Genomic DNA, 19,851 nt, shown 5'->3' with positions numbered 1-19,851 from the left:
GAGCCAAGCAGTCCGGAGCAGAGGTGGATGGATATTCCCTTCGATGCTCCCTCCTCCTCCTCCTCCCACCCTCCCTGCCCCGGGCCCCGCCTCCTCCTCCCGCTCGCCGGCCCGCCACCTCCAACGAGCTCTCCCCGCCCGGCGCCCCCCTCCCCTCTCCTTCCCCGCCAGCATTGGATTCGCGTCGACTCAAGATCCGTCTAGGCTCCGCCGACTCAATCCTCCTGCTCCGCTTGGTAACGCACCCTAACTCCCATTCGATTCCGTTCCATTGCTCCCTCCATTTTTCTTTTTATTCTTCATTTGAGTGGCTAGCGAGCCCAATCCCAATCTTCCTGTTTCCTCCCCGTTCATTTAGTAGATAGAGAGGATTTCTATGCTGCATTTTTTATATTGAGGACTATTAGCCTTTTTAATTTCTAATCCATCCATCCATCCACCCACCCACCCACCCACCCATGGGCTAACTTGTGATTCAGTTCGATTAGTCCATTCTTCCTCACCTCCAGAGCGCGCATGATAACTCATCCATCTCGCTTCGTTCAATGACGCCATAAGATACGACTCGGGACCCAATGTGCAGCTGACGGTTTTTTTTTTAAAAAAAGAAAATATTTTGGTGGCTCCGCTAAACTCGACTGAACCCACACGCACCTAGTTTATTGGTGACCCACCAGGAAAAGGAGGAGAAGGAAAATTGTAGTATCTCATATAATGCATTTCGCGAAGGAAAGGACAATTCGTTACTTCGTTTCCTACCTATTTTCTCGTTTCAGGCAAGTACGTGTCAGATGCTTGTATTACAAGTAAAAGATACTTTAATACTGTCCGCTTTGCACTCGTTAGCTCTTGAGTAGAGGCATGGTGCCTTTGCTTCCGCACAGTTGACTCTGCAAACGTGGTATCATGAACTCTACTGTTCTAGATCCTTGGTCCTTGCCTCACATTGTACTAGGATGCCACTTATTGTATAAGCTTTAAATATTGCACTTTCTTTCACGGCCAAACTCAGAAATGTGCAATGAGCAGCACTACCAGGAGACTGTACCTTGGGATGCTTCAGTTCCGTTTGCAATAAGCACAGGCATTAATGAGCAATCATGTGCTCTGGTACCTTCATCTTTTCTTTTTAATGCGGAGATCTGAAATAATATATAATCATGCAGGCATGGCTTACATCAGTTCCTCTTGAAGTTTGAAGGAGAAGTTCAGTGCCACGCCATTTTCCCAAAACAGCTATACTGCTTGTACAAAATATATTCTGATGGGTTCCTCAGACAAGCAGAGTGGCAGCCCACGCCCACTCCTGGGAACCCTCAAGATGGGTAGAGTTAGGACCATCCTGACACATACATATCCATATCCTCATGAACACTCCAGGCATATTATGACCGCAGTGATTATTGCCTGTCTATTTTTCATATCATCTGACAATATGCATACACTCATACATAAATTGGACAACAATATCAAGTGGTGGTCCATGTATGTTTGCCTCATTGGCTTCTTCTATTTCTTTTCATCCCCTTTTCTTGGAAGGACCATTCAGCCAAGTTACTCAAATTTTAACCGCTGGTATGTTTCCGATTTCAGGCTTCTTCATAACTCAGTATTAAATTCTTTGGCTTTGTCTCTGTTGACCACAGAAGCTCTATGTTAATTGTTAAGCACACCCCTCATATGGTCATATTGCATGATTGCAGGTATGTCGCTTGGATTTGCTTCGCATCCCTGTACCATCTTCCTAGCTTCCAATCAATGGGGGTTGATATGCGCATGAACCTTTCACTTTTTCTGACGATATATTTCTCCTCGGTCCTTTTCATTATTGCATTTCATATCATATTTATTAGTCTCTGGTATGTCGGGCTGGTTGCTCGCATGGCAGGAACAAGACCAGGAATATGGACGATAGTCCAGAACTGTACTGTAAGTTTTCTAAGATCTCTATTTTTGTTTTTTTTTCCTCCATATTGTTCCAATAGTCCAATGAAGATTGACCTTTTGCATCTCTTTCAGGTAATCAGTATTGCTTGCTGTGTCTTCTACAGTCATTGTGGGAACCTGGCGGTGCACAAGAGCAAATCTTTTGGTAGTAGTTCTGATCCAAATTTGCTTGCTTTTCTTGAAAATGAAAATGGAAGTACGTGGATATCAAATTTTCTCCGTATGAACCAGTTGAAAGATGAGATATGTTCATCTTGGTTTGCTCCTGTTGGATCTGCGAGTGACTATCCTCTGCTTGCGAAATGGGTTATCTATGGGGAGGTACCACTTGTTTCTCCTTTATTCATATATTGTCTTTACTCATACCTTTTTATGGCAACATCTATGCTGCACTTCTTTGATCATGTTTTTCTCCAGTTAGTTTGCAGTGGATCCTGCGCTGGCCCATCAGATGAAATATCCCCTTTGTACTCATTATGGGCTACATTTGTTGGCCTCTATATTGCTAACTTTGTTGTGGAGAGATCAACTGGGTATGCCTTTACTGTTTTACACTATGCTTACTGATGTTTATTACCGACACCTTAAGTTCGCCCCTCGAATGGTCATTATTTGTGTATTTCTTAATCATGTTTTGCAAATATTTCAGATGGACACTTACCCACCCATCAACAGATTTGGAGGATGAGAAGCTGAAGAGAGATATGAAACCAGATTTTCTGGACATGGTACCTTGGTACTCAGGGTAGGCCGTTTTACATGCTAACTACACCAAGTTATATTCCAGATGACACCAACAGAAAACACCTGTCATCCTTAATTTTCATTTATACAGGACATCAGCTGATTTATTCAAGACAGCATTTGATCTTATGGTCTCCGTGACTCTTTTTGTTGGGCGATTTGACATGCGCATGATGCAGGTAAGGGTGCTTGTTCTGGATATAAGGTGCTCCAGTGTCAAATTCACAGATATTTTTTTTTCTGTAAAGTTACTTCCAAAATGTAGTATCTGCACATTTTAACTTACTGAAATTTCTCTTCATCTTTGCACATCTTTGTGCTAAAACTTTTTTTAAAAAAAATTCAGACCATTTTTACATCATTTTGTAGGCTGCAATGAAAGGACCAACAGATGACACTCAGAATGATGACCTGTTATATGACTACTTCAATGAAAGGGAAGACCTTTGGTTTGACTTTGTTGCAGACACTGGTGACGGAGGAAATTCGTCATATACAGTTGCCCGATTGTTAGCCCAACCATCCATTAGGACTGTAATTGGTGGCTCTATGCATACTCTTCCACGTGGGAACTTGCTTCTTATCGGCGGAGATCTTGCGTAAGATTGCACCATATTTTTTCAGACTTGGTTCTTCTCGGCAGTCGATCAACAAGTGCATATTTACAAAGCATCTTTCTATTGACTTTTCTTTGGCAAGTAGGACCATACAATTCACTGCTTCTTGATACCTTGGAATTAAAGACTTAAAGTTCTAACTAGTGTTGGGACTTGGGAGATCTATTTAGGCTATTAACAACTTGGTTGAGCTTTTGTCCTATTTTTGGAAGCAATTGTTATGATATTGATCTCCGTGTAGGCGTGTACCATAATATTTTGCTTCTTACCATGCTTAATTGATAGGCAGAGCTACCACATTATGCTCTAAAATCAAAGGTTACACTGGTTGCATCCATATGATTCAAGTGCAATCACTTGTGGATACGATCATATGCTGCTTTATTAGGAGAGGAACTGATATTATTTTTGAATATATATCCAGTCCATACTCCATACAGCTGAACCTGTTTCTAGTTCATAACTCCTAATTCTTGTATGGCCTGTAGCCAGCAGACATTTCAATCTGATATCGCTTCCACCCTGAGATTCGTATCTTTATTGCGGATACATAGTGGACAATCTATGAACTAGACAGGATTTAGTCCATTGTATTAGTTTATAGATCTGTCAGCTTGGAATTTGCAGGTACCCAAACCCGTCATCATTTACTTATGAGAGGCGCTTCTTTAGGCCCTTTGAGTATGCTCTGCAACCTCCACCTTGGTATAGGGCTGAACATATAGCTCTTGATAAGCCTGAGCTTCCTCCCGGTGTATCAAAGATGTCTGAATATGATGGACCACAGTGTTTCATAATTCCTGGAAACCACGGTCCGTTAACATTCTTGATTAACCTAGTGTATTTCATTTTACTTTATTTCTTGTGTACTTGATCAATTATGCATGGAATGTAATTTACGTTTGTGTTGATTTCTTAATTTACGACCTTTTTTTTTTATAACAGACTGGTTTGATGGACTGCACACTTTTATGAGATATATATGTCACAAAAGCTGGTTAGGTGGATGGTTTCTGCCTCAGAAGAAGAGTTATTTTGCGTTGCAGCTTCCCAAGGGTTGGTGGATATTTGGTCTTGATTTATCTCTTCATGGCGACATTGATGTATACCAGTTTAAGTTTTTTGCAGATCTTTGTCGGAACAAGGTGCATTTTTCTTCACTTGCTTGTCTTTTTTCCATATGGTAACAGGAATTTCATTCATTCGTAAAACAAACAAAAAATGTTGACAAAGATTCTTTGTTGTCTTAGGCTCTTAGCCCCTTTTGCTTTCTACTTGGAAAGATACCCACATATGTTTCCGTTTCCAGAATATCTCTTGGAAGTTGTGGCTAATATTGTTGTTTCCAGATTTAATTGATCCGCTACAACTCTAAAGTTCTGCAGGTTGGAGAGAATGACTCAGTGATTGTAGTGACACATGAGCCAAACTGGCTTCTTGATTGGTACTGGCAGGAGACTACAGGCAAGAATGTCTCACATTTAATTCAGGAATACCTGAATGGAAGATGTAGACTTCGCATGGCAGGGGATTTACACCATTTTATGAGGCATTCTGCCACTCGATCAGAAAAGCCTAATTTTGTGCAACACTTGCTTGTCAACGGATGTGGTGGCGCCTTTTTGCACCCAACACATGTTTTTAGAAACTTTGAGAGGTTTTCTGGAACCACCTATGAATGCAAGGCAGCTTATCCATCTTATGAGGAGTCTAGCGGGGTAGGTTATTCACTATGTTAAAGTAATTTGTTTCTTTTTAGCTTATTGGTCAGCTTAACAAACTCATGTGAATTGTTAGATGAGCAATATCTAATTTACTAAATTCACAGATTGCACTGGGTAACATACTGAAGTTCCGCAAGAAGAATTGGCAGTTTGACACTATTGGTGGTTTTATCTACTTCATATTGGTGTTTTCAATGTTCCCGCAGGTCAGTTACAGATTCCCAAAGTTGCCATTTTCTTTAAACTATTATCCTTTCTGACACTTCTTAACTAGCAACTGTCGGTGTTTGTTTCTAATAGTAAGCTTGAACATCAAATTCCTTCCTTCCTCGTCCTTTTTTTTTTGAAAAATTGAAACCTGGAAGCACTGGACATATCTCTATTTTTTTTCATTGTGCAATTGTTCTCATTTTTGCATTTAAAGAACTGAGCTCCCCTTTATTGCTAGTCTCTCTATTAAATTACTTAATCATGTCTGAAGACTGTAAGACCTTCCCATCGTGGACTGTGCAACATATTTCAAAAATATTCATGTATCAAGATGAACAACCAACGTCATCAAAGGGATGAGTTCAACTCATGAAAGGCTTAACAACTAAGAACAGGCCACTAATTATCATCAGCTGGATTGTACCAATCCCCAGCTGGACACCAGTAGCAAATTATATTTGTAGGCAAATTTTACTAAGTTCTGCTTGTTAATTAAGTAGAAGTTACACATTTTTTGTTTTCTTTTAACATGCCCCTAAACCTGGTGACCTCTGTTGTGAATTTATTGTTTCTTGTTCATGCTTACCTTTTCTTGTAATTTAATGTACCTAATTTATCTTGAAGCATGTTCATTGTCCCAAACTTAGCCAGTTGGTATATAAATTGTTCATAACCAGCCTCAGAGAAGCACTTGGCATAACATAAATCATCCTGTTACCTTTTGTGGTCTCTTGGTTGGCTACTGGTTTTAGGTTCTCGTTATTGCTGTTGTCTTCCATTTTTAAACTCCACACTCAGTCACCTATTATTGCTTGGAAGGTCAGTCAATTTGTACTCATATTCTTAATTTTATCTCTACGTGTTCCAGTGTAATCTTGTTCACATCTTAAATGAAGAAACTTGGTCTGGGCGTCTGAAAAGCTTCTCAAGTACAATATGGAGTTCTTTGCTTTATATTTTTGAACACGCTTATGTCTCTTCAGTCGGAAGTCTAACTTTATTGATGGCATCATATTCATTTGTACCATCAAAACTCTCACGGAGGAAAAGAGCTATTATAGGTGGCCTCCATGTTTTGGCCCATTTAACTTCAGCTCTACTTTTAATGTTGCTGCTGGAGTTGGGCATTGAAATTTGTATACGGAATCATTTATTAGCAACTTCAGGTATGCCATGCCATATTATGTTTCCTAAATTCTTACCGTAGGTGAGGTCAAGATCCATTCAAAGATGAAATCTGCAAATACAATTTTTTTTTGTAGGTTATCACACTCTATATGAATGGTATCGGTCCATGGAAAGCGAGCATTTTCCAGATCCTACTGGTCTTCGTGCTCGTTTGGAACAATGGACTCTGGGACTGTACCCAGCATGTATAAAATACCTTATGTCGGCTTTTGATGTCCCTGAGGTAATAAGATTTTCTGGAAATGCTGCAGTTTACCTGTATTAACATTTTCTTGAGGAATGGGTTTGCACTTGTCGTTTTTAAAATATGTAGTATGGGCAAGAAATTATTACCAAAATTCTAACATCGAAATATCGAATCTTTACAGTTTAAGTTTTTATGCGGTACATTTTGGTACAGATAATTTGTTAAAGTTTCTCTCCTTTTCAATCCTTCTTTTGTAGATTTTACCAAGCATCTAACAGCATATACCTTTGCACAGGTCATGGCAGTGACAAGGATAAATATCTGCAAGAATGGGATGATGTCCCTTTCACGAAGCGTTCTGATCATGTACTATACCTCTGTGTTTATCTATTTCTGGATTTTCTCGACTCCAGTTGTTTCCCTAATATTTGGTAGCTACCTATACATCTGCATCAACTGGTTCCACATTCACTTTGATGAAGCATTCTCATCACTGCGCATCGCAAACTACAAATCTTTCACGAGGTTTCATATTAAGAAGGATGGTGATCTGGAAATATTTACTCTTGCAGTTGACAAGGTAACAGATCAACCTGCTTCCATTGCTTTATCTGCTTAGTTGGATCTGTGTCGCCTTATGTGTATGTATATTGTTCTTCTGATATGGAAAACAACGTGTGTTTGTGTGTTTTCCTCTGCTGTAAACAAACAGGTTCCAAAGGGCTGGAAGTTGGATCCGAGATGGGAGTCAGAGGTAAGAGGACCTCATCAGCTGAGCCATGACCGGAAGCACCCAAGCAAGTGGAGGTCAGCCTCATCACCAGACCCTGTCAGATCTGTGCGAGTTGTTGACCATTTCACGATTGAAAGAACAAGACCCTCAGAAATGGAGCCTTCTTGTTGATTCTGCATGCAGTCACTGCTCGAAAGGGTTGCTAGCTAGAGAAATTAACAATAAGCACGATGATGTTCCCTTTTCTTTTCAATCCTGGATCCAGCTGACTTAGGTTGACATAGGTTATCTGCCTCGTCCCAACTTTACTGATCTTTACCTGTATAGCAAGCAACTCACCTGTCTGCTAGTTGTATTCAAAGGAATGTTAAAGAACTAGGGAGTGTTTCAGAAGAATGAATGGAGAGAGCAAATGATTGGTCCTATTCTGTATTCGCCTTTTCGATGATCGAGCCTGGTATATTTCCCTGTCATGATTGCTCGATCGTAGGCTGATCCATGAACACAGGTCGAAAGCTAGATGGAGCTGGTGAGGCTCTAGTCTAGTCTTATAAAAGACCTGATGCTTCCTTACCTGGGTGCCACTCCATGCATTTGTCCAAAGTTTCTGGATGAGACATGCCATGAGAGTGCCATCACTACTTGCACACTGTCTGGTTTCAGTGTGCTGGTGAAGCCGCCTTGTTTGCAGTTAGAACAAGTGTGCAAGCTTTGTTGTATCTTCTCCGAGGTTTAAGTCCCCCGGGGGCCATGGCATCTCTGCTTTGCTCATCAAGCGAGCAAGCATCTTGGTGGTGGTCTTCTGGACATGCTCGGATGGACGTTCGCTTGTCCATCGATCCATCATCGATCAGGTTATAAATCCACAAGCTAGCAGCTGGTGGGTCAGAGACATACACGGCAATCCACCATGGCCGAGCAGGTAGAGAGCAACGAGAGCAAGCAGCTGCAGGAGCAAGTGCAGAACCTGTGCGATGCCATGGAGAAAGAGGTCGACAGCAATCTTCCCGGCAGGGACGATCTGGAGAAAATCTGCGAGGTCCTCAAAGAGATCAAGGGCAAGATCACACCGGTCCTCAAAGACGGCGAGATCGAGGAGCAGCAGCTTCTCCCCCTGAGCAAGAGGGAGGAGCTGGGCAACCTGCTGCCCACCATCGGGCACGCATTGGAACAGCGCAAGCAGCCACAGCGGCGGCGGCGAGAGCCGGAAGTGGAGCATCCTGCCGGCATGTCGTCGGCCGGGTGCTACCCCTGCAAGCCCCGGCCGTCGCAGCAGCAGAGCAAGCTGCAGGAAGACGACGAGGCCGTGTCGCTGAAGCTGCTGCTCCGGCTGACCCAGAACGTGCTGGAGCCGGAGCAGTACTACGAGTGGACGACGAGCTACGTGGACGAGAGCAGGATCTACGGCTGGGGCAAGGAGGCCGACGAGGTGGCGGACGCGCTGGTCGCCCCCGAGGACGGCGAGAAGAGCCTGTTCCGGGCGGCGGGCATCGCCGGCGTCCACGGCAGCGGCAAGACGGCGCTGGCGCAGAAGGTGTTCGTGCACGACAAGGCCAAGGACAACTTCGCGCTCCGGCTCTGGGTCTGCGTCGGCCCGCCGGACTCGGAGGACCGCTTCGGCCTCCTCTACCGGATGCTCGACAACCTCGGCCTCGACACCGCCAAGGTCGAGGGCATCGTCCACAATTCCAACGTCGTCAAGAAGCACAGGGATGACGAGGAGGCCAGGATCCGCAACGACCCAGCGAAAGTGGCGGAAATCCAGAAGAAGGCCGCCGACATGATGAAACACAAGGAGGAGATCGACACGAAGAAGAAGAAGAACAAGGAAGAACAGGACGGCAGCATCTTCGATCAACTGCTCAAGGAGGAGGCTGAAGAGAGCCCTGAAGTCCAGAAATCCAAGATCGGTATGCAGTAGCTTATTATTGGATTGGATTGGAGTATATCTGACTGAATGACTGTGGATGATCGACATGGTCTAGGGGTGCTGCTCTACATCCTGCACATGTCCCTGTCCAAGACGTCGTACCTGATCGTGTTCGACGACATCCGGGCGTACGGCGACGACGGATGGTACAGCAACCTGACGCTGCCGCCGCCGCCGGAGGGCGAGTGGGGGGACCGCCTCGGCTACGGCCTGCCCAAGGGGAAGCACCGGGGCGCCGTGCTCGTCACCTGCCGCAAGGAGGACGACGCCAGGTCCATGGTGCGCACCGGCCGCGTCGTCCGCCCGCCCAGGCTCCGCCTCGACGACGCATGGAAGCTCTTCAGGAGGGAGTACGACCAAGCCAAGGACGCCGCCAATAAGCACGAAAGACGACGACGGCGACATGCTCCTCAAGGAGCTGGAGGAGATGAAGGCGGAGATCGTGAACAAGTGCCTCGGCCTGCCGGTGGCCATCGCCGAGGCGGCCAAGGGCTTCGCTCTCCTCCAACCCTTGCCGGATGCTAGTCTGCCGGTGGAGGAAGCCAAACCTGCTGCTGCTGAAGAATCAAAGGCTGCTGCAGCTGATGATGCTAAGTCTCAAAATTGACCACGCCTACAATGTGTGATAATCTAGCTACGATGCCTACAATAATAATGTACTTACTAGTTATTACTAGTACTGTTTTGGTTGTGTACCTGCATGCTTTTGTGTGGATTGTGGACCGTGTGGAGTTGACTAACGATGTGCAAATAAATGACATGTACTGATTGTGGATTTTTCAACATTATTTGCTATAAAAAATAGATATTATAAAATGAGAGGTATCAAATGTTAGTATTGGAGACCATGACACCAAAAATGCATCTAAGATATATATAAAATATACTTCAATGCAAAGAATCACACATCAGAAGAAGTACCGGTTCATACCACCATCGCTCTCTTAGTACTCCACTAGAAAGGCTTGCGGCTTTGCCACGTGGGGTCCGTATCCCACATTGTAGTACCGTAGTTGATGCGAATTTTAGTTTAGTAGTTGCTGTATATAGATAAATGTACAAAAAAATTTTAAGCAACGTAGTTAAGATAAATTCATTGTTTCGTTATTTTCGTCATGTCTGCCCGTTGTTGCATTTAGTATATATTTTGAGCATTCTATTGTAGTGACGCTATTATTTAAGTAGTATATTATTTTGGGTATCGAAATGGAGGTATGGCATTTGTTGCTGCATTTATTGTGGTGAAAGAAGGGGTAAAATAATTTATTAGGGAGGGTGGAGCACAATTAGTCGGATATTTAATGTATTTGCGAAATCACGAGGTAGTTAATAGACGTGATGTTTTTTTAAGGAAGTAGTGGTTATATTAAAATATGCTGCGTTATTGTGGAGGTCGTATGAGAAGCTATAGAAGAACGGTAGTACAATATTATATTTTTAGCAAAATAAGATGCCATGTTGAACGAATTACGAAAATATTTTGAATTTACAATTTTGTTATGTAGCAAAACTTTAGGTTTTAAAATTTTGAGCAATTTTTGTATTTGAATTTTTTTAGAAGCGTTTCGAATTTGAAATTTATAGTAAAGATGTAGATTTTGAAATTCTAAGCAACTTTTGTATTGATTATTTTTTGATTTGAAGTTGTTTTGGTGTCCAAATTTTAGATACAACAGGTCGTATGTAAGTATTTGTGCAAACGAATTGCGAAAGTGTTTTAAATTTTAAAATTTACTTTATAATAAAGTTGTAATTTTTGAATTTTAGATCAAGTTTTATATTGAATAACTTTTGATTCCAACACGTTTTGGTGTTCAAATTGTATAATATTGCTCGTGTAGAAATAACGAATGTAACAGGTTGTGGTTTGATTTAATTGAAATGCGAGGGTTTTTCTAAAAACTTTGCTAGGAGAGGACCAGGACGGCAGGTTGATTCAACAAAAACTCAAAGTTTTATTTGCAAATTTTTCTAAACCTGGAAGGTTGGACTGCGGGTTGATTTTAGAAAAAGTAGAGGTTTTTTCCTGCAAAATTACCTGAGAGAGGAGGCCGGAATGTGGGTTGATTTTTATAAAGGTCGAGGGTTTTTTTTGCAAAGTGACCGGGAATCGTAACATCCGCGGCGGGCAATAACTTTTGATTCTAACGTGTTTTGGTGTTCAAATTGTATAATGTTGCTCGTGTAGAAATAACGAATGTAACAGGTTGTGGATTGATTTAATTGAAATACGAGGATTTTTCTAAAAACTTTGCTGAGAGAGGACCAGGATGGTGGGTTGATTCATCGAAAACTCAAGGTTTTATTTGCAACTTTTTTCTAAACCTAAAAGGTTGGACTGCGGGTTGATTTTGGAAAAAGTAGAGAGTTTTTTCGCAAAATTACCTATGAGAGGAGGCCGGACTGTGGGTTGATTTTTATAAAGGTCGAGGATTTTTTTGCAAAGTGTCCGGGAATCATAAGATCCGTGCTGTTCGGATGGCCGGCGCGATGTGGCCACGCTGGTTGGCCCTCTTTTGGTGCATGAATCATATATAGAGATCTGTTTCTAAGGAATTGTCTGGATCCAAAATTTTATATGAACTAGACTCCCTAAAACTAGTTTTAATTTGTTATATTTAGAAAAAAATCTTGTGTTTCCTCTATGCATTGACGATTAGAACTGCTTTGCATGCATGTGTTTGTTATCCACTTAGCAGGGTTGGACACCTTTTTATAAGTTTGGTCAAAATTAGAGACGTTGTTGGACTTAGTACAAAGCTGATAAAGTGATAAGTAGTTTAAAAATATTGAATCCAAATCACAAATTATAATGTCACACATCTTGCACGCGTTACAAGCGAGCAGCACACAAGCAGTGGTACAGTCACGAAATGAAGCAAATACACAAGACGAGCAGTCAGTCAAACGGCTAATAATAAGCTAACAAAACAGACAGACTTAGTAATTAAATCGAACAAATTAATTACTATATAGTATGCTAGTAGCTGCCGGTTCTCCGTTGGCCGCACCGTACTACCGCCGGAGGGATAGATGATCGCGGCGGCGATCGAGCTGCCCTGCTACTGGTTGTGCACGATGAGCTTTGCCTTTGCGTCCCCTTCCTGTATCTGGTACATGTCGCCGAGCCCCATGTGCGCAATGAGCAACCAGACGAGGGTGATGAGCTCGCCGCCGCGGCTGAGCTGCCGCACGTGCGTGCTCCCCCCGGCACCTGCCCGCCGCGTGCGTCAGCATCTCCCTCCACACCCCCGCCACCACCTCCCACATCAGCTCGTCGTTGTTCAGCTCCCTCAGCGCCTTGGCCAGGATGACCGCGTCGAACAGCACCGACTTGCTCCGGTCGCCCTTCACCGTCGACTGCTTCTCCGACGTGTTCACCCGCACCAGCATCACCCGGGCGTCGTCGTTGTCGCCCACCCACTCGTCCATGGACGCGAAGAAGCGCCGCGGCTCCGCGCACGTGTCCCGGTACCGGAGCAGCCCGATGCCCGCCGTCGCCGACAGCATCTCCGGCTGCCTGATCAGCAGGTACAGCATGTACTCCGACAGGGTCACGCCGATGGGCCGCAGCCGCGCTTCGGTCTCCGTCTCCGCTGTTATCCCCGGCCGCTCGGCAACGGGATCACCGGCGAGCGCAAGGACCGGAAGAAACACAACGCGAGGTGGCTGGTGAACACGAGAGTTGGACACACGAGTTTTTGGTGCCGCAGAGTGCAGCGTTTTCTAAGTTTATTCTTTGCTTATAAAGAGAATCAGAACTAACTAAGCAGCTATCATCGCTCCACGATCCGGAAGCCCCGCGTGCCATCCCACGCGTGCCTGTGACCCGGCCTTGGTGGCGAGTAGCCCACGACGCACGCCCTCACGATGTAACGCGGACGTGCGCACGACCCGGGCAGGCCCGAACTAACAGGAGAGCCTGCCGATGCTAACTGACACGAGGAAAACAACTGAAAATATCCTAGCTTAACTAACATTACTCCCCCTAAGCTAGATGTTCCTTGATGTTGACGATGCCGCTCTTCAGGCGAAGTTGCTGAAAGCGAACTCGCCCAAGTGGTTTTGTCATGATGTCCGCCAGCTGATCGTCGGTGTTGACATGACGGCGACCTTCCCGTTCTCAACGCTTTCCCTGATGAAATGGAATCGCGTCTCGATGTGTTTGCTCCGGCCATGGAAAACTGGGTTCTTGCAGAGCTGGATCGCCGACTGGTTGTCGATGAGGAGCTCGGCGGCTGTCGCCGCCTTGCCGTAGAGGCTCCCGAGCAGCTGTCCGAGCCAAATTAGCTGGCAAGCTGCCGAGGTTGCCGCGATATACTCCGCCTCGCAAGAGGATAGAGCCACCACGGGTTGCTTGATGGAGTGCCACGTGACGGGAGATTGCCCGAGGAAGAATGCGCCGCCTGATGTGCTCTTGCGATCGTCCTGATCCCCAGCCAGATCAGCGTCGCTGTACCCGGTCAGCCTGAAGTTCCCGTCGCCCTTCCGATAGCAGCACCCAAAGTGCAGCGTGCCGGCGATGTAGCGGAGAACATGCTTGACGGCACCCATGTGCTCCGTGGTCGGGTTTTCCATGAATCGACTGATGTAGCCGACAGCGAACGAGATGTCCGGGCGTGTGTGGATGAGGTACCGCAGGCTGCCAACGAGGCTGCGGTAGAGAGAGGAGTCCACAGCTGGCGCTGTGCTTTTCTTGCTCAACTTGAGTCGTGTCTCCATTGGCGCTTGCACTGGATTGCAGTCGCTCATTCCCCACTTTTCGAGTAGCTTTGCCGCGTAAGCCGCTTGCCCGAGTGTGATCATCCCCGGCCTCTGCTGAACCTCGATGCCGAGGTAATAGCTCAGCAGGCCGAGGTCGCTCATCTTGAAACGGGCCTTCATCTCCTCTTTGAACTGTGTCAGCTCGTTGGAGTTGACGCCGGTGAGGATGAGGTCGTCCACGTACACGCCGAGGAGAAGGCGTTGTTGTCCCTCGCCACGGACGTACACGCCATGTTCCTCGGAGCACCGGGTGAAACCGAGCGCCACGAGTGTGCTGTCGAGCTTGGAGTTCCATGTGCGCGGGGCTTGACGGAGGCCGTACAACGCCTTGTGGAGGCGCAAGACCTGGTGTTCACGCCCGGGGATGGAGAAGCCTGGAGGTTGGGCGACGTACACTTCCTCTGCGAGCTCGCCGTTCAGGAACGCCGACTTGACGTCGAGGTGATGAACCTTCCAGCCTTCATGCGCCACCACGGCAAACAGCGCGCGCACTGAGTCCAGCCGCGCCACCGGCGCGAACACTTCGTCGAAATCCACGCCGGCGCGCTGGACGTAGCCCTTGGCCACCAATCGCGCCTTGTGCCGCACAACAGCGCCGGAGGCGTCCTTCTTAAGCTTGAAGACCCACTTGAGGCCAATGGGTCGGTGCCCGGCTGGCAGGTCGACCGCCTGCCAGGTCTTGTTGTCGATGATGGAGGACAGCTCCTCCTGCATTGCTGTGCGCCAGGCTGGGTCCACGTTCGCCTGCTCGAACGTCGCTGGTTCCTCGGCCGCCGCCAGGAACAGCTCCTCCATCTCGAGCTCCCGTGGTTCGGAGGTGTTGAAGCAGTCAGTCACCATGCGGTAACGGCGTGGCGCCCCCTCGTCGCTGAGGTCCATCCCCGAAGGAATGTGCGTCGGTGGCGTGGCGAAGCCGATGTCGATGCCACCACCGCCCACCTGAGGGTGTGGCTCCTCTGCCACTGATGGCGTGCCTGGGGATGCAACTGGAGTCGCCGGAGCGCACGTAGTGGTGGGAGCCTCGGACTGGCCGCTCGCCGTCGCAGCGCGTACGACGTACTCGACGGTGAACGTGTCCGGTGTGGCGACGTCGTCTGGTGCCTCCCAGTTCCAGCCTTTTGTCTCGTCGAAGACCACATCTCGAGAGACATGTAGCCGGCCGCTCACAGGGTCGTACACACGGTAGCCCTTTGAGCCCGGCTCATACCCGAGGAACACCATCTTCATGCTGCGATCATCAAGTTTAGCAGTGTGCGGGCGAGTTACCTTGACATGCGCTATGCACCCGAATGTGCGCATGAAGTGAACTGCTGGCTTCTCCCCGTGCCAAGCCTCGTAGGGGGTCTTGTTCTTCAGAGCTTTGGTGGGAGACCGGTTGAGGATGAACACTGCAGTGCTCACTGCCTCCCCCCAAAATGTGCTGGGAACACCTCTTGCCTTCAACAAGCACCGCGCCATGGCAAGCACGGTTTGGTTCCGGCGCTCGACCACTCCATTTTGCTGCGGAGAGTACGGAGCGGTGAGCTGCCGGTGAACACCCTGGTCAGCGCAGTACTCCGCGAACGTGACGGCCGTGAACTCGCCACCCCGGTCCGTCCGGAGCGCGCGCAGCTTGCGCCCAGTTTCCACCTCTACGCCGGCCTGGAACTTTTTTATGGCGGCCGCGGCTTCGCTCTTGTCAGACAGCAACACGAGCCACATGTAGCGGCTGGCATCATCGACGAGGAGGAGGAAGTATCGCCGCCGCCGTGAGTAGCCGGGGTGACAGGACCGCAGAGGTCGCCATGGACCAGCTCGAGCCGGCCTGTCGCCCGATACTTGGCCTGCCGCGGGAACGGCGCACGGCGCTGTTTGCCAGCCAAGCACGCGTCACACAGTTGACCAGGGTAATCATCTGTGGCAGACCGCGCACCGGGCCGCCGCCGGACAGCTTGCGCAGCGCGTCGAAACCCAGGTGGCCGTACCGCTCGTGCCAAAGCCAGGTGGGGTCGCCAGTGCGCGCCAGGAGTGAGACGGGCTGCACCAGGGTGAGCGAGATCTTGTACAATCGGTTTGCCGAACGGTGTACCTTGGCGAGGAGCTCGCGCTGTGGATCGCGTACTCGTAGAATCCCCTCCTCAATCACAACCTTGCAGCCGCACTCATCAAGTTGGCCAAGGCTTATGATGTTGCATCTCAGACGGGGAATGTAGTACGTGTCGGTGAGTGCTCGGTGCTGTCCATGTCGCGCCGCGAAGAGGACGGTGCCGTAGCCGACGATGTCCACGACCGAGCCGTCGCCGAACTTGACCATGCCGGTGATGGACTGATCCAGCTCGGAGAAGGCTGCCCGGTTCCCCGTCATGTGGTTTGACGCTCCCGTGTCAAGGTACCACACGTCGGAGATTGGCTTGCCGGAGCGGTCCTCGGACTCCCCCAGCTCCACCACAGTGCGTTCTTCGTTGAGGTAGACTTGCCCGCCGACGTAGACAGGTGCAACGCGCGGCGCGACGTACTCCGGCTCGACGGCGCCGATGGCCATCAGCAGGGAAGGCTCCTCAGTGTCGTCGTCGCCGCCGGCCTGGGCAAGGAGCGCCGCCTCATCGCGCTTCTTCTTGCGGCATTCACGGGCCCAGTGGCCCTTCTTGCCACAGTACTTGCACTTGTCCGTCTTGGTGGCGACCCTGCCCGGATCGCCGGAGGATCCGCCAGTGCGCGCGCTACCGTTGTCGCCGCCGCGTGGACCTCCAGATGACTTGCTGCTGTTGCCGCCAGAGCGAGAGCCCTCGCCCGCGAGGCGGTGCTTGTAGCGGGCCAGCCACTCCTCCTCGGAGAGAAATAGCTTGCCGTTGGAGTTCGTCGCCGCCGGCAGATTGCAGCTCCGGTCACGTACCTCCGCCGACTTGAGCCGCCCCACCAACTCTTCAACCGTCATGTCGTCGACGTCGAGGAGCGTCTCGATGGAGTGGGCGATCTGGTCGAAACGGGGGGGCACAGCCTGCAGGATTCTCCTTACCACGGTGTTTTCTTCAGGGGGCTCACCAAGAATACTTAGCTCGCTGACGAGGGCCTGCAGACGGTGCGTGAAGTCATCCACGGACTCGCCGTCGCGGAACGTTAGCGCGTCGAACTCCCGCGTGAGGCCCGTCGCCTTCGCCTTCCGGATCCGTTCGACGCCAACACGTTCGGTCTTAATGGCATCCCACGCCCGCTTGGCGGTGCCCTTCCCAGCGAGGGAGACACGCATCTCCGGCGGCGTAGCGCGGAGGATGGCCTCCATGGCCATGCGGTCGTCACGTCGGTCGACGGTGCCGACGCTCACAGCCGTCCAGAGCTCCCGGGCCTCCAACATCACCTCCATGAGCACCGCCCACTCAACGTAGTTAGTGCGGGTCAGCATGGGGTAGTTGGCCGCCCCGACTTCGCGGACGACGCGCGTCTCCGTTTCGCGGCCGGGGCGACCGCGCCGCAGGATTGGCGATGGTGAAGGACGACGGCGCTGATCTCGATCGCGAGGGGGCGAGCGGGACTGGGACGGGTCGCGAGGTGGCGTGCGCGACAGATGAGCGGACATGGCGACGGTTACTGGCTCTGATACCAATTGATATCCCCGGCCGCTTGGCAACGGGATCACCGGCGAGCGCAAGGACTGGAAGAAACACAACGCGAGGTGGCTGATGAACACGAGAGTTGGACACACGAGTTTTTGGTGCCGCAGAGTGCAGCGTTTTCTAAGTTTATTCTTTGCTTATAAAGAGAATCAGAACTAACTAAGCAGCTATCATCGCTCCACGATCCGGAAGCCCCGCGTGCCATCCCACGCGTGCTTGTGACCCGGCCTTGGTGGCGAGTAGCCCACGACGCACGCCCTCACGACGCAACGCGGACGTGCGCACGACCCGGGCAGGCCCGAACTAACAGGAGAGCCTGCCGATGCTAACTGACACGAGGAAAACAACTGAAAATATCCTAGCTTAACTAACATCCGCCCTATGCTTGTCATTGAGGCGGCACAGGTCGGTGGCGACGTGCCACAGCAGCAGGGACTCGTCGAAATCACTCTTGGCCACGCTGTCCATGATGAGCTCGAACTTGTCTTCCCCGACGGCCAGCTTGACGGCATCCTCGTGGCTCCTGATGACGCGCTCGCCACGGCAGCCGCACACCTCCATGATCTTCTGGAACCCGACGTTGCTGCCTGCTACCGGCTTGGCCTTATTGAGCTCAATGGCGGCGTCCCTGAGGCCATCGAAGACGAAGTCCAGGAGACGGCTGCTCCCTTCTACACTAGTGATGAGCGGCATGCGCCGGATGAAGACTAGGTCGTCGACGATCTCCCCGAGGCAAAACTTGTCGGCGGCCCTGAGCCAGAGCCTGCGCTGCTCCGGCTTGCGCAGGCAGTAGCCGACGAGGTTCAGCTGCGAGGTCTTGCCGGACCACCGCCGCGTCCGCCTCTGCCACCGCTTGGCCGCCCTGGTGAGCCGCGCCAGCCACCTGAACCGCCGGGACTCCTCCAGATAGACCGTCACGCGGTTGGAGAAGAGGAGAATGAGCAGCGCGGCGGCGTCGAGCGCCAGCCCGCCCAGCAGCAGTGCGTACGTGATGCCGACGTCGACGCGCCGGATCCCGTGGCGGGGCTTGTCGAGGAGGAAGAAGATGGCGAGGCAGCCGGAGCAGATGGAGCGGAGCACCCAGCCGGTCCAGCGGTGGGCGACGGGCGCCTTGGTGTACACCATGTCGTAGATGAAGTTGAGCTCCACCTCGATGACCTCGAACGCCTCGCCGGGCTTCATGCCCTCGCGTTCCAGGAAGAAGGCCTGGCTGAGGCGCCGCTCCTTGAAGCTGAGGATGAGGTTGACGAAGAGGCGGCGGAAGATGAGGAAGAAGTCGTACGCGCGCGCCTCCACGCTCTTGTCCACCGTGACCACCAGGCGCGTGGTCTCCTGGGTCTCCATGTCCTTCTGCGCCTTGCTGGCCTCGCCGTCGGCTATGGTGATCTCCACGTTGAGGCCGGCCTTCTCCTTGGAGTCGAACTCGGTCATGAGCTTGGCGTAGTTGGGGCCGGGTTCCGGCGGGTCGAGGATGCTGGTGCGGAAGCCGTCGACGCTGCCGGAGTAGAGCGAGTAGGTGCGCTCGGCGTACTTGATGATGCCGGCGACGAACATGAGGACGGTGGCGTGGACCATGGGGTTGCCGCGCAGCGAGCAGAAGAAGATGACGGAGGCGGAGAAGAGCTCGAAGAGGAGGCCGATGAGGTGGCGGAGCCACAGCTCGTTGTCCTCGAGCGAGTAGGCGGTGATGGTGTCCGGGCCGCCCAGGTGGAGCAGCAGGAACGGCGTCCAGAAGGCGAAGATGATGGGGCTGCTGCTGCTGTCGGAGGCGTTGTTGCCGGCGGTGGCGCCACCTCCGCCGCCGCGCTTGAGGCCGAAGCTGCTGCTGGACGAGGAGGAGGAGTTGCCGCCGCCGATGGTGCCCATGTTGTTGAGGAGCAGGCCGAGGGCGAGGTCGGCGACCCAGTCGGCGAGGAGGTAGCAGGACCAGACGGTGAAGCGCGGGAAGCGGTGGGAGGAGCGCTTGCGGACGGGGCCCAGGAAGATGAGCAGGATCTGGAGGAGGAGGCTCACCTGCACCGCCACCCGGATCTCCCAGTCGCTGTCCTGCTGCGGCACCGGCGGGTTGAAACCCATCGCCGCCGACCGATCGACCTGCCTACCTGGGCATGCACATCCGGTCACTCATTGGTGAGCCGTTGCATTGCCTGAGATTTGATCACATCAAAATATTTCTAACAGAATTTTCTTCAAAAAAAGAAATATTTATTTTCGTCT

The 19,851-nt window shown here is 50.2% G+C and overlaps 1 protein-coding gene and 1 pseudogene across 3 annotated transcripts; both read left to right on the top strand.

Annotated features, from left to right (window-relative positions):
* Window positions 1-60: 60 nt before the first annotated feature.
* LOC112881858 lies at window positions 61-7,775 on the top strand. Of its 3 annotated transcripts, XM_025946756.1 has the most exons (17): window positions 61-236; window positions 1,167-1,575; window positions 1,704-1,929; window positions 2,020-2,268; window positions 2,365-2,480; window positions 2,597-2,692; window positions 2,783-2,870; window positions 3,061-3,290; window positions 3,936-4,120; window positions 4,254-4,453; window positions 4,694-5,026; window positions 5,137-5,238; window positions 6,111-6,408; window positions 6,505-6,653; window positions 6,913-6,983; window positions 7,100-7,197; window positions 7,330-7,471. In XM_025946756.1, exons 2-16 carry the CDS (start codon window positions 1,265-1,267, stop codon window positions 7,152-7,154), a joined length of 2,709 nt encoding a protein of 902 aa, XP_025802541.1. In that variant the 5' UTR covers window positions 61-236; window positions 1,167-1,264; the 3' UTR covers window positions 7,155-7,197; window positions 7,330-7,471. The 3 variants fall into 3 exon arrangements, with proteins under 3 accessions (XP_025802541.1, XP_025802540.1, XP_025802542.1); XM_025946755.1 differs by having other exon boundaries at window positions 63-236; window positions 6,913-7,197; window positions 7,330-7,775; XM_025946757.1 differs by lacking the exon at window positions 61-236 and having other exon boundaries at window positions 1,353-1,575; window positions 1,889-1,929; window positions 6,913-7,197; window positions 7,330-7,775.
* Window positions 7,776-7,922: 147 nt separating this feature from the next.
* On the top strand, window positions 7,923-10,196 carry LOC112881859 (annotated as a pseudogene).
* The last annotated feature ends 9,655 nt before the right edge of the window (window positions 10,197-19,851 follow it).

Source organism: Panicum hallii, chromosome 2 (assembly GCF_002211085.1).
Source record: "Panicum hallii strain FIL2 chromosome 2, PHallii_v3.1, whole genome shotgun sequence".
NCBI classification, from domain to species: domain Eukaryota; kingdom Viridiplantae; phylum Streptophyta; class Magnoliopsida; order Poales; family Poaceae; genus Panicum; species Panicum hallii.
Note: the sequence above shows the minus strand (reverse complement) of the source record. Positions and strands in the feature narration are given on the sequence as shown.

Bases quoted from the DNA above. Each gene is read 5' to 3' on its own strand.
- LOC112881858 (XM_025946755.1), top strand. From the start codon at position 1,265: ATGGGTTCCTCAGACAAGCAGAGTGGCAGCCCACGCCCACTCCTGGGA. The intron at 3,291-3,935 runs GTAAGATTGCAC...TGGAATTTGCAG, and splicing joins CTTATCGGCGGAGATCTTGC to GTACCCAAACCCGTCATCAT. The intron at 7,198-7,329 runs GTAACAGATCAA...GTAAACAAACAG, and splicing joins TTACTCTTGCAGTTGACAAG to GTTCCAAAGGGCTGGAAGTT.